The sequence below is a fragment of the Nicotiana sylvestris genome, chromosome 7 (assembly GCF_000393655.2).
Source record: "Nicotiana sylvestris chromosome 7, ASM39365v2, whole genome shotgun sequence".
In the NCBI taxonomy this organism is placed as follows: domain Eukaryota; kingdom Viridiplantae; phylum Streptophyta; class Magnoliopsida; order Solanales; family Solanaceae; genus Nicotiana; species Nicotiana sylvestris.
In genome coordinates this window covers 127,737,495-127,751,376 of record NC_091063.1, presented here as the reverse complement: position 1 = coordinate 127,751,376, position 13,882 = coordinate 127,737,495, and the positions used below count along the sequence as shown (strand labels likewise).

General features: G+C 34.3%; 1 protein-coding gene across 1 annotated transcript; it reads left to right on the top strand.

Moving 5' to 3' along the window:
* Nucleotides 1-9,227: 9,227 nt before the first annotated feature.
* Nucleotides 9,228-12,530, top strand: LOC104226738 (WEB family protein At2g38370). Its single transcript, XM_009778797.2, has 2 exons — nt 9,228-9,605; nt 10,721-12,530. The coding sequence occupies exons 1-2, from the start codon at nt 9,414-9,416 to the stop codon at nt 12,239-12,241; spliced, it is 1,713 nt and encodes a 570-aa protein (XP_009777099.1). The 5' UTR covers nt 9,228-9,413; the 3' UTR covers nt 12,242-12,530.
* Nucleotides 12,531-13,882: the final 1,352 nt, after the last annotated feature.

Below are 13,882 nucleotides of genomic sequence, written 5' to 3'. Positions count from 1 at the left end.
TATATATCATACCAAACGACCCCTTAGAAGTCTAATCAAATTGAAATTCAATTTTGAAGAGACGTTGGAGTGTATCTCTATAATCTAGGTACTTCAATTCGGTTGGGACTCTTTTGAACGAAACTAGTTTACTTGTAATGGATAAGTCCAAAAGGAGTTTGGAATTAGGTAAGAATCTTCTTATGATCCAAATATAATTATTTCAAGTTATGCAGAGTGTAGAAAACATACCTATTTATCTTGATGAACCAGGTTCTTCACTGAAAATTCTCTTGTGTAAGTATAAATTTGCCAAAACAGAGAAAATATAATTAAGATTAATGAGTCATTTTAGCACATGGCACAGGAGTATGTTGTTTAAAGTATGAGACTAAGCAAGATTTAATCTAATTATATACAAAATTTACAGACTTTCTAACCAATAATTTTTTTTCTCAAATATAATTTTTTTCATTTTTTCCATTTAACTTTGAACTGGTCCTTTTAGGTGATCTTAATCATCCCTAATTCCAACATGTTCCTTTAAAAGTGATCTCTACTTAAGGTTTTTGTTTCTGAAGACCCATTTTGTGCCAATTACTGATATGTCCTTGGTACTTGGTACTAGATGCCAAACTCGACTCCTTTCGAATTGGTTGAGTTCATCTTGCATTGCATTTACCCAATCTGCATCTTCTAAGATTTCACAACCAACTGGTTTCCCTTTGATGCTCTTTTAATGCTTTGTTGTTGTGGAACAGGTTCATGGACAGGTTCCATCGAGGTTTGAGATTCAGTTCATCTTTGTTCAGTCCCCCCTGCCAGGTTGCCCTGAGTAGAACAAGCTATTCCATCACCTGTTCTTTCTTTTGGTGTAGCTTCATCTTCATGTTCCTGTCTCTCAGAAGGAATGTTAGTTTCATCAAAAATCACATGTACACTTTCTTCTACACACATAGTTCCTTTGTTATAGATCTTATAAGCTTTACTATGTAAAGAATATCCTAAGAATACTCCCTCATCACTTATGGGATCAAATTTACCTAGGGAGTCTATGCCATTATTGTGCACAAAGCACTTGCATACAAATGCCCTAAGATGGGATATATTTGACTCTCTCCCTTTAAGTAACTCATATGGAGTCTTCTCAACAAGAGGTCTAGTCATGCACCTATTGATGATGTAGCATGCAGTATTTACAGTTTCTACCCAGAAACTATGGGGTAGTTTACTAGAAAGAAGCATAGTCCTAGACATATCTTCAAGTGTCTTATTCTTTCTTTCAACTACTCCATTTTATTGTGGAGTCCCAGGAGCAGAGAAATTATTATCTATGACATGCACATCACAAAATTCAGCTAACTTAACATTTTCAAATTCAGTTCCATGATCAGACATAATTGATGTAAGTTGATTACCTAGTTGTTTCTGAGTTTTTCTAACAAAAGAAGTAAGCATGTCAAATGCTTCATCTTTAGATGTTAAAAATAATGTCCAAGTAAATCTAGAGTAGTCATCAACAAGCACCATATCTCTTACCACCTCTGCTTAATGTTCTCATTAGACCACGGAGATCCATATGGACCAGTTCAATCGATCTCGTGGTACTTGCCACTTTCTTGTATTTAAAAGAGGATTTTACCTGCTTCCTCCTTGCATAAGCCTCACAAACTTTGTCTTCCTTAAACTTAATGTTAGGCAGTCCTATCACCAAGTCCTTAGAGACTAGTTTGTTGAGTTAACTTAGACTGGAATGTCCAAGTCTTTTGTGCCAAAGGAGGGGATCATTATCCAACACACTTAAGCAAGTGAGTTTATTTTCTAAATGTGTGGACAGATCTACTATGTAAATATTGTTTACTCTTTTCCCTGCAAAACAATCTTGTTAGTGGTAAGATTTATCACAAATCATTTGGTAGAGGTGAATGCTACAAAGTTACCTCAATCACACAATTGTGATACACTGATTAGGCTGTATTTTAGGCCATCTATCAAGTAGACATTCTCAATAGAGTGAGAATTAGTCTTTCCTACCTTTCCAACCCCAATGATCTCTCCTTTCTTCCCATTTCCAAAGGAGACATTACCTCATTTGAGGTCCTCAAGTGAAAGGAACTGGTTCTTGTTCCCTATCATATGCTTTGAGCAGCCACTATTCATGTACCATATTTGGCTGCTCTCCTTCACTTGGACCCACAAAAGGAAATCAGGGGTTAGTCTTAGGAATCCAAACTAGTTTGGGTCCCTTTCTATAGGCAAAAGGGTGAATCAAATTCTTTTTGGCCCATCTTGGCAGCTTACTTTTCCCTTGAACAAATATTTTATTCTTTTGACTAGTTTTTTCTTTTGCATTACATTCACTTTTGTACTGATCAATCTTACCACAGTGTGTGCAGATTCTGTTCTCATGAAGTGTGAGGTACTTGCTTTTGGGATCCCACTTAGGCGCAGGGATCTCGTAGCCAAGTCTTCTCTTATTGCTACTATGGTGTTCATGCAGCCATGAATGCGCATCGGAGGACCTATTCCATTTACAGGTTTTGTCTAGCTCGTGCTTAACCTTGCTTAGATCCTCCTTAAAGACTCTTATCTACTCATATCTTTTGTACAACTCGTCTTTCATTTTTCCTAGATTTTTTTCTAATGTGAGTTGTGTGTGATCAGCTTTCTTTTTACTTCTTCCTAATTTCAGTTTTAGATTTTCAGATCTTAGCTCTTGGATAGTGGTGTCAAGTTCATGAACCTGGTTCTTTAACTCAGCATTTTTACTATCACTTTCACTAGACCTAAGTTCCAAATTTTTGCACTTAGCTTTCAAAATCGCACACTCCTTAGATAACTATTCTTTTTCATTGTTTAGATCCTCATATTCATCAATGAAATCCAGGAGTAACTCAGATAGCCTTTCTTTAGACAAGAATTTAATCTTGTCTTTGAAATGAATTATACTTACCTCAGATTCCTCATCGGATTCTCCAATTGCCATAAGTACTTGTTCATCTCCATCTTCATCCTCTGAGTCCTCGTCTGAGCTTTCTCCCCAGGCAGCAATCATAGCATTTGTTGATCATTTGTTCTTCTTGGGTTGAACATGTTCCATCTTCCTGTTCCTTCGTTCAGCTCTTTCCTTCTTCCATTCAATTTCCCATTGAGGGCAGTTTTTGATGTGGTGATCAGTCTTCCCACACTTGTAACATCCTTCATTGGTTTGTTTTTTAGGAACCCTTGGTTTGTTGTAGCTTCCACTTCTTGAAGGACCCTTTCCTCTCATCAGGTACTTCTTGAAGTCCTTTGTGATCATGGTCATTTCATCCTCCTCTAGATCAGCACCTTCAGTGATTCTGAGTGCTAGGCCTTTTTCCTTCTTGGGTGCATCCATCTTCATGGTTTGCTTTCTAAATTCATAGGCAGTGAGATTTCCAATTAGCTCATCCAACTTAAGAGTGGCAATATTCTTTGATTCCTGAATAGCAGTGATTTTGCTTTCCCAAGAGACTGGCAGAACCCTTGTCAAAATTTTCTCAACTTTGTCTTCTTCAAGAATAACTCTTCCAAGAGACTTAAGTTCATTTGTTAGGATGGTTAACCTTGTATACATCTCCTGGATGGTTTCCCTTCCTTCATGGTGAAATTCTCATATTGAGAATACAGTAGTGTTACTCTGGATCTCTTCACTTGAGGTGTTCCTTCATTAGTCACTTGCAAAGTATCCCAGATTTCCTTCTACTATACTCGCCTGGACCAAGTCCACACACAAGCCATTTCTTGGCCTTAGCATTCTTTTCCTATTTCCTCAAGTCCTCAGCATTGTAGTCAGCTCTTATTTTTAGCACATCTACTCCTTCAGCATTCTTTTTCATGGTAGCCAGAGGACCATCAGTGACAGTGTCACATAGCTCATAGTCTTCTCCGATGTGATCTCTCATCCTGTTTTTCCACCAATAGTAGCACTGGCCATTAAAGAGTGGAGGCCTATCAGTGGATTGCCCTTCCTAGTTTGCATGTGGTGCGCTCATCTTGATCTGTTCCTAAAGTGTTAGCCTCTTTAAGGAAAACCTACTCTGATACTAATTGATGTTTTATACTTCAATACCACACAAGAGGGGGGTTGATTTGTGTGGTGTCCAATTTTTTGCGTGCACAGATTATAGAAGGACTTGGTTCTTCTGTGTGTTCCTTATACTACTGTTGCAGAATAATAAATGTAGAAAGTAAAGAACACAAGGAGTTTTACGTGGAAAACACCTGGCTCAAAAGATGAAAAAAATAAGACATGATATATGACAGAAATATTTTCAAAGAGTTCACGTCTATAGGAAATAAGAAAGTCAAAATTAGAAATGGTGATTATATTCTTGCTAAAGGAAAAGGAACTGTTGCAATACCAACAAATTCAGGTACTAAGAAAATTTCAGATGTTCTTTATGTTCCTGATATTGATCAAAATTTATTAAGTGTTGGACAACTAATGGAAAAAGGATTTAAAGTATCCTTTGAAGATAAATATTGTTTCATTTATGATGCAACTGGACTTGAGATTTTAAGGGTTAAAATGAGAGGTAAAAACTTCTCATTTAATCCAACTGAAGATGAAGAATGGAGCCAAAAGAATCTACAAAGTGCAGATAATTCTCCAACTGAGGACATATGTGAAAATGAGGTAAGGAAGAAGTTGTCAATATTTCAGAAAATGCAAATCTGGAAGAAAGTTGACAAGTCTCAAGGCAAGATGCAAATGAAGCTGAAAAACGAGCCAACTTATTTCATTGACAATCATGAGATGCAGCAAAATACAGAAGTTAACTCGATTCACTGCAAGTCCAAAGATTAGTTGGTAGATTTACGTACAATGTCGCTTCCAGTTAAAGGTTTACAAGGCACAAATTCATAATTTCTAGCTTCAAAAGCAAGGAGGAGTGTTAGAAATATGCTTTAGAAGCTGCTCTCAGTAAAATTATTTTGTTGTTTCTAGCTTAAGAGTTATTTACTGCAGTAATTTAGTTTGAATTTGAAATAATTTTGAACTAGTCTTTAGGAGTGAACTTGTCTCTAGGAGTTTGTTATTTTCAGCAGCTTTTGTGTTGATTTTTAAGTCTTTTAAGTTAGTATTTATCTTATAAATTGTAGTCCAAATACAATAAAATAATATAGAATTTTCAGCTACAGTTCCTTTTACATCTATTCGAGTATACTCTTTTTATTTTCTTGTAATCTTCCCCTATTATTTCCCTTAATTTCTTTTATCAAGAACCAACAGATTAACATAGAGCCTTCAAGGTCGGAAATCGTACACTTTAACTCTTGGTTGGATTCTTATTTCCACTTCTCTTGATTTTCAAGGGCGGTCCAAGGGTCAAGCCACTAAAGCAAAGGCTTTAGGCCCCCAAATTTTTCTTTTTATTTTCTACTCGTATTTGTATTGAGCCCCCGACTAATCTAGATTCGTATCGCATAAGGCCTAGTAATAGAGAGAACATGTTTTAACATGATTTATTTCAAGCATATGACTCGAACCCAATATAAGGTAAGTTGGATCATATACATCTCACAACAATCTTTAGAGGTAGGGACTAAATATATTGGGTATATTAAAATTAATAAAAATAAATTATTTTATAAAAAGTAAATATAACTTTAATTTAGTATTGATGTATCCATTTAAGCAAAAATTGGAAAAAGAGAATCACTCCCCCTAAATCGTCGTCACGAATATAAAACTTTTCATTATTTAAATTTGACAATTGACATCATTAGTGAGGTACCTATATTATTATTCTCCTTTTACATTTCTCACTAAAAACGTGCAATTCAATAGTCCAAGTCTTATTTTTTATCTTTCTCATCAGAAAAATGGTATTACATTCTTATATTCTCTTCTTGATTTCTACAAAAAAGCTTAAGTTCTCGATAAGTTATATTGTTCTCTGTAGAAAAAAAGAGTTTTATTTTTTCTATAAAAAACAAGAGTTGAAGAGTACCGTTGAATAAAACTATATTGCGCATTCTTTTTTTTCCTTTTTTCCCCCTCAGGTTTCAAGCATTTCAACAAGTATATATTAGAACATCAAAAATTATTTTGATATTAAGTTATAAACTTCTTGAATCTAGTTCAATTATCTAAGATCAATAATATCTTAGGAGAGATTAAATTATTTATAAAAGAAATTATTAACAACTTTACATCTTAAAAAAATAGAAAAATAGACTTTCATTAAAAATATAGATAAAAAAAAAATTCCTTCTAATAGGCCTTTGATTAAAAATTGGCTTTAGGCCACTAATCTTCCTAGGTCACTTTTTAGTATTTTATGCCTAAACTTCATTATGTTGTTTCCTAATTTCTTGTTCCTCTAGATTTTAGAGGATGCTTTTAGGTAAATATGATCCACAAAGTTCTGTTTCTTTTTAATCTTGCTATGGTAAACCCTGTCCCTGTAGGTTTTGTTTTTTGCTATAATCTTTCTAAACTTATGGTCAGTATGCTGATTGACTGCTTACCTTTGAGTTATCCCAAAAAAAATTATTTTTATCTTTGAGATAAATATGTAAGTTATGCTCCAAGTTACTGAACGATGCCCAGATGTCGTAAACATTTCAATCAATTCAATTCCCATTAGCATGTTGTAGTCTTTCTGTAGTTTATGTGTTGAGATTAGGGTTAAAAAAATATGCAAAATAGGATAGGTTTTAGCATGATTCCATTGTTCTTTCTGGGTTTTTTTTCCCTGCTTTTGATTATTTTCATATGGAATGCTTTTCTTGATGAACAAAGCAGCACTATCTTAGTGCTGTCTCTGGGGTACAAAAGTTTGGCAAAATCTGTCACTATCCAATCCCGCAAAGAAACATTCTTGAAGTTGCACCATGTAGCTAATTGACTTAATTATTAACTTTGTTTTAGGGAAATTGATTGACTCTAAACTCTTGAAACCATGGTGTCAATTCTCAAAGTGATGCTCGTTGCATGGCTACATTCCTCAAAATGCAAAAGCTACTAATTCAGCTTTAGGAAGCCCAATTTGAATATTGTGAGTTGTGAGTTGTGACATACGAGCTAAGATTGATTTGATTCTATCTTCTATGTTCTGGTTCACCTATGGGCTATGCCCCAGCCAATTTGAATCAGCCCAAGCTTTCATGATTGTGCTGGATCTTCTTCATGTAATTAATTGGGCTTTTTAAACTTTTAGCCCGCGCCAGAAATTTTTTATATTCAGTAGCCGAAAAAGAATATAAAATTTATATAATTTATGTATATAACATAGTATACAAAAAATATACATTTTTTCGGCTATTATTTTGAGAGTGGTTATACATTGTCATTTTCTCTAATTAATTCTTAGGAAAACTACTTTCCTTCATGTTTCACTTTGGTTCAAAAGTCAGTTCAGATTTTATAATTTGTGGGTTCAATTTTATTTTTTTTACTGTTAAATTTTGAAATAATGAATTAAAACTTTTTTTAAAATATATATATATATACACACACACACACACACACACACACACACACACATATATATATATATATATATATATATATATATATATATATATATGCACCATGTTGAAACTTAATGGGTCAAGGGAGACCTGTTCATTTCACATTGATCATGCAAGTATATGGATATATATTATGGTTATACTATTTAAAAGTTGTGGGTGGTTTTCAATCTGAATTTGGTGGTTTGTTGTTTATAAGGGATTTTTCAATGAGCTTAAGCTCAGAGAAAGCAAGGAAATGTTTTTGGTTGATACAAGAATTAGGGGAATTTGTATATAAAATGAGCTTATATAGATTGTCAAATCAATCAAACAACCAAATTAGAATATAGTAGAATCTTTTATTTGGTTTTGGTGAGTCACATATCAATAGCAATTTTTGAAAAGATTCTTCATCGATTTTGTGTTTATTGATTAAACCTCAATTATATCATCAAAAGCTACATAATTATCAAACTCTCACCAAACTAATTTATAATATTCCTACTCTTTCTGCAGTGACTATGAATCTTTGTCAAATTTTAAAAAATATAAAAATAGATTTTTTTATCAAATTTACTTGAAAATGGCGCTAATGTTGCTATTTAATTCACCAGCGGTTAGCTGCTAGTGCGTTAGTGGGTCAACAAATAATTATTTCTAGGAAACCAAGGCCCTTTTTCTTTCTCTCCTACTGACGTTTTTTCTTCTGTCAAAAAAATAATGTTATTCTTCTTTTTCCTTGTCATGATAATTATAGCATTTACATATCATAATCAAAGTGAATCAACTTACTTCACAGTGAAATCAGCATGAAAATTGGTTAAAAGCAACTCTACAAAAAAAATTAGAAAAAGAGTAACTCTCTTAACATACCCAAGGTACTTTTCCCCAACAATAAGACAGCAAAAAAAAAAAAATAGAATTAAGACTGGATTAAGATGTTTAGAAGATATTTGAATTGAGATTTGGTTGGGAATAACATATTCGAGTCCAACGGTTATGTAGATAATTCTTTATACCTTTCTCCATATTATAATGTCAAAGCTAACGCCGGGACATTTTTGGCCTTACCCTTAAAATTTTAAATAGTTTGCTAATCATCATAGTGAAGTTTCAATTAAAATTTTGAAACACAACTTATTATCAAGTGAGAAGTTCAAATTACTATCTGAATCAGTTTGCACATAATTTGATTATTTTATATTATTTTCCATCAATATGCCTACCAAACTTTGGATCGATAAGATCAACTAACTTTTTTTTTGTCTTTGATAACATTTATTAGGCGTTTGGACATAAAAATTATAATCTTTAAAAAAAATAGTATTTAGAGTTAAGTTAAAAAATAGTATTTGGAGTTAAGTTGAAAAATAGTATTTCAAATTTAAAATTATGTTTGGACATGCATTTCAATTGAAAAAATATTAAAGTTTTGTGACTGGGGAAAAAAGTTTATCTGAAAATTTTGAAAAAGTGTTTTAAAAAAAATTATTTTCGAAATTTTTTCAAAAACTTGCAAAATTTAATGGACAAATATAATTTTTTTAAAAAAAAAATTCTAAAAAACAAATTATGGACAAACCGGTTACTCATTCCCCTCTAAAAGAGAAAAGGTCAGGTCTTTTATCTTACGAAAGGAAATAAAAGTAAAGAGGGTAAAAATTGAAATAGGTTCCCTCTCAAGTCGAAACGACACCATTTTACAATAAACTTTACCACAACAAAGGGGTGTGGTCTTTTACAGAATCTAGACTTTGTTGTCGTTATTTGATCCAACATAGTCCAACGTTACACTGCTAACACTGTTCAGTTATCAGTACTTTCTTACACTCTTTTTTTGATAACTTCACCCACTACTCTCCTCCTTTCCCTTCCATACATTGTTATCTCTCTTTGTCCTTGTACTACTCTCTGTCATTATTTTCTTCTTGTTTTTACTTTATGATATAATGGATGCTTCTGAAATCTCTAGTGCCAATGCTGGTGTGAATTTGTTCAGTTCTTGTACTGAAATGGAGGAGAAGGGTTGTGTTGTTAGGGCAGAAATTGACACTTCTGCTCCATTTGAGTCTGTGAAAGAGGCTGCTACTCGATTTGGTGGAATTGGGTTTTGGAAGCCCACTCTTCACAAGTCATTTGAGGTCTCTTCTTTTTCTTTCCTCTGTCCATTTTAGTATATTTGAGCCGAGGGTCTTTCAGAAGCCTCTTTATTCCTTCGGGTAGGGTAGGGGTAATGTGACACATTACCTCCCAGACCCCATGTGTTGTTATTGTTGTTGTCTATTTTCGTATCCACAATGCAGAGTTTTTATGCTTAAATTTGTGATTATTTTACCTTAGACATTAGAGAAAAAAGTGAATCTTTTTTGGTACGTCTACCTTCTACCAAGAAACAATATGGAGTACTTATTGTTTAATGGAAAAAGTAGATTATTTGGGCAATACTGTAATTTAGTCTTATGGGAAAACATTTCTGAAGTTCTTGCACAACCAATGTTTGCATATTTCATGAATCTTGTAAGTTGTATGTAGCATTCCTTTGCCGCAGTGGCTGCTAAATTTGTGTTTGTATGTATGTGGATTTTACTTAAATACACTGACAATCAAGATGTTTTTGCACTATCGGTGTGCTTTAACCCGTTGTATGAAGGTAATCTGCTATTAACTACTATTACATTGTTAATTGCATGGAAACAAAACAGGTTGAGGCTCAATTGATTTCCCACAAGGAAAAGATATTATCTTTGTGGGGAGATGTCCTCCTGTGCAGCTTTTCAGCTTTTCAGGAGTTGCTTCCTCGAGCATTTGCATCTCTCTTGTATTTATGACAGTTTCCCTAGTCCAGGGTTTTGAAGTGTTTGGTTGTTTTTGGTTTCCAAAAGCCATTAGAGGTGTAGCCTTCTGCTGTCGTTTGCATATTACGGTAGCCAATTATATCTTTTAGTTTTGGGATGATTCAGAAGATGAATGTCATTACGTAATGCCAGTTAGAATGAAACCTTAGCATATACTTGTGGAAGTGCTACAATAGCATAATCGTGTGTTGCAATTTCTTGACTAAATTCTAAGAAGCAAACTCTTCAAATGCCAACATCTTAGTCCTAACTGTATTAATGGTGGTCCTTGCTGTATTCGTGGTCCACTAAATGAATTTTTATAGTTCCAATATTCCCAATCAAAGTCCTGAAAGAGTGTACCTAACTTGCTTCTTCTATGCTATATGTTCAATTATTGGTTTCATTTAGCTTGGCTATAGGTTGCTGAAGAGAAGGTTGACATTGCAAAAGTGGAGGAACAGGCGGCACAGTTGGAAAAAGATCTGATTGTGAAAGAGAAGGAAACACTTGAGGTATTAAAAGAATTGGAAAGCACTAAAGTAATGATTGAAGAGCTGAAATCAAAGTTGCAGAACGAGGCATCCGAGGTCACTGCTACACTAACTGCTGATGCCGAAGCTAAGGATGTACATCTTGCTGGTGAAGTGGCAGAGAAGGAAAACCATGAAATGAATATTGTAAGCGATAATCAGGACACAACTGGTGGTTTGGTTCTGTGTCCCTCTTCAGCTCCAGGTTTTATCTTATTGGAATTAAAACAGGCTAAACTACACTTGACCAGGACAACTAGTGATCTTGCTGATATTCGAACCACTGTTGAATCATATAACAAAAGAATTGAAAATGAGAGAATCTTGCTTGAGAAGACCCGCCAACGGCTATCTTCAAGTTCCTCGAAAATCTCATCTCTTGAAGAAGAGTTAAATAAAACAAAAGAAAAGCTAAAGTTGGTGAAAGATGGTGAAGTTAGTTCTTGTGATCCCGTGGATTTGACAAGGGAGCTTCAGAGACTGACTGCTGAGACCGAGCAGTTTAAGAAAGTGGGAGAAGCTGCAAAATCAGAAGTCTTGAGGGCTTTGTCTGAGATTGAACAGACAAAGACAAGGATCAAAACAGCGGAGATCAGGTTGGTTGCAGCCAAGAAGATGAAAGCAGCAGCTAGAGCTGCTGAAGCTGTTGCCCTTGCTGAAATCAAGGCTATATCAAACAGTGAGATGCAACTAAGGCGGCCTGAGGACAGTGTAACTCTTACCTTTGAGGAGTACTCGTCTCTACTGTCCAAAGCACAAGATGCACAGGAAGCTAGCAAGCAAAGAGAAGTAGATGCAATGATGTTAGTGGATGAAGCTAATGTGTCAAAAACAGAAATCTTGAAGAAGGTAGAAGAAGCTACAGAAGAAGTTAAAGTTAGTAAGAAGGCATTAGAAGAAGCACTGAGCAGAGTGGAGGCTGCAAATGAAGGGAAGTTAGCGATCGAAGAAGCTCTGCGCAAATGGAGGTCTGAAAATGGCCAGAGAAGACGTTCTGTACAGAACTCGACCAAGTTTAAAAATCCTTCCTCATCTCAGCATAGGAAAGATTCTGTCCTAGTTGATGTCAATGGCCTGACGCTTGTCAATGATGAGTTAAAACCAGTTGTAAAGCCAACTCTATCAATAGGGCAAATATTGAACAAGAAGTTGCTTTTGACTGAAGAGTTTGAGAATGGAAGAAAAAAGGTTGGAAAGCATACATTGTCGCTGGCCCAGATGCTTGGGAAACCAACTGGTGAGGTGCAGTTAAGTCGGAAGGATGAGAAGGAGAATGGACATAAGCATCATCTCCCTGCAAAAAGAAAGAAGTTTGGTTTTGCTCGGATTTCGCATCTTGTGACTCAACACTCTAAGAAAAAGAAGCAGCACACTGCAAGTTTGAGCTGCAAATCAGCTGAACTGAATTAATACTAACTCGGTTTGTACCATGTGGATAAATTAGATCAAGGTGTTTCTTGTAATTTGCCTAATCTAGATTTGTGTTAGCTTGGTTTGCAACTTATGTTTGCTATGGTCAGTGTATGATTTAATTAATTTTATCCATTTGTGCAGATCAGCCGATTGAATTACTACTAACTTGGTCTGTACCATGTGGATAAATTTGGTCAGGGACATTCCTACGGTTTAACTTGTTTGTGTTAGCTTGATTTTGCAGCCTGTGTGTATTGTTTGCTATGATATGATTCAGTTGATTTTATTCTGTACCATGTGGATAAATTAGATCAAGGGCTTTCTTCTGATTTTATCTAATCTAGATTGTGTTAACTTGGATTTGCAACCTATGTTTGCTGAACAATACAACAACATGCCCAGTAATATCCCACCCTGTGGGGTCTGGGGAGGGTAGTGTATACGTAGACCTTACCCCTGCCTTATAAGGATAGAGAGGTTGTTTCCAATAGACCCTCGGTTCAGGAAAGCATAAGCACCATATTAATGAAAGTATAGACAAGAAGGGACAGTACCAAAAAGCCATATAAAAGCAGAATAAAAACAACAGGACAGTAAGGTGATTAACAATGAAAGAAAACAACGGTTAGTCATAAAAATCTACTACCAACAGAAAGCGAGATTGTTGATGGGTATAATTTATTCATATATTTTTATATGTTAAATATTAAAGATTTTAAATAAAACATAAATAAATATATCATGTTCTCCCATATTTTCTAACATACTTCGCAGGAGGAAGAGCATATGAAAATTAAAGAAAAGAAGCAAAAAAGAGTGAGAATTGAGTAGTCAACCGGGAATGAAGAAGCAAAAATAGCACAATAGTTGCGACAATGGCAATTGGAATTCATGAACCAAATTACATAGTTGCAACTAGCAAAGTATAGTTGAAACTATGGTTCTTCCTCTGCAGAATGAAACTCATTTGGCAAAGTTATAGTTGCGCCTACAATTTTCATAGTTGCAATTACAATTTCCATAGTTGCAACTATGGAGAACCTTGGGCAAGAAAACTCTATAAATGGAGTGTAAATTTTGAAGAGAAGATATACAGTCTTACGGGAGAGAACTATTCTTTGGTCTCTCTTTTCTTTAGTATTTTCTACTCGTTGTCTTTCTTTTAGAATAATAATATTTCTTCATAAGTTCTTTATTCCTAAATTAGTTTTTTCTTACTTCATAATGGAGTAATCTTTTTTTGTTGGGATAGTTGATGAAGCTTGATATATATATATATATATATATATATTGATATATATATATATATATATTATAATACTATCTCAGTTTTAATACATTCTTGGTTTGGAACTTTCTATTGATATTTTATATTGTGCTATAATAATAGTTTTTAACTAATCATTGTTATCACTTCTATATATTTTATCTTTAAGTTACTCTTATATTAATTTTGTAATTCTCACGGAGCAAAATTAATATATAGTAACTATTGAATAAAATAGTGAAGTGAGAGTAATTATTAGTAAGCTATCTTGCTTACCTCAATTTTAATTCTCACGGAGGTATTGTAGTCGTAAGAATATTGATTTAGTAAAAATATTCTCACGAAGTTTTTACTATCTTTAGCACAATTCA

What these genes read in the sequence shown, in the direction of transcription:
- LOC104226738 (XM_009778797.2), top strand. Translation starts at nt 9,414, where the DNA reads ATGGATGCTTCTGAAATCTCTAGTGCCAATGCTGGTGTGAATTTGTTC. An exon ending in CTCTTCACAAGTCATTTGAG is followed by an intron (nt 9,606 to 10,720) that starts GTCTCTTCTTTT and finishes GCTTGGCTATAG; the next exon opens with GTTGCTGAAGAGAAGGTTGA.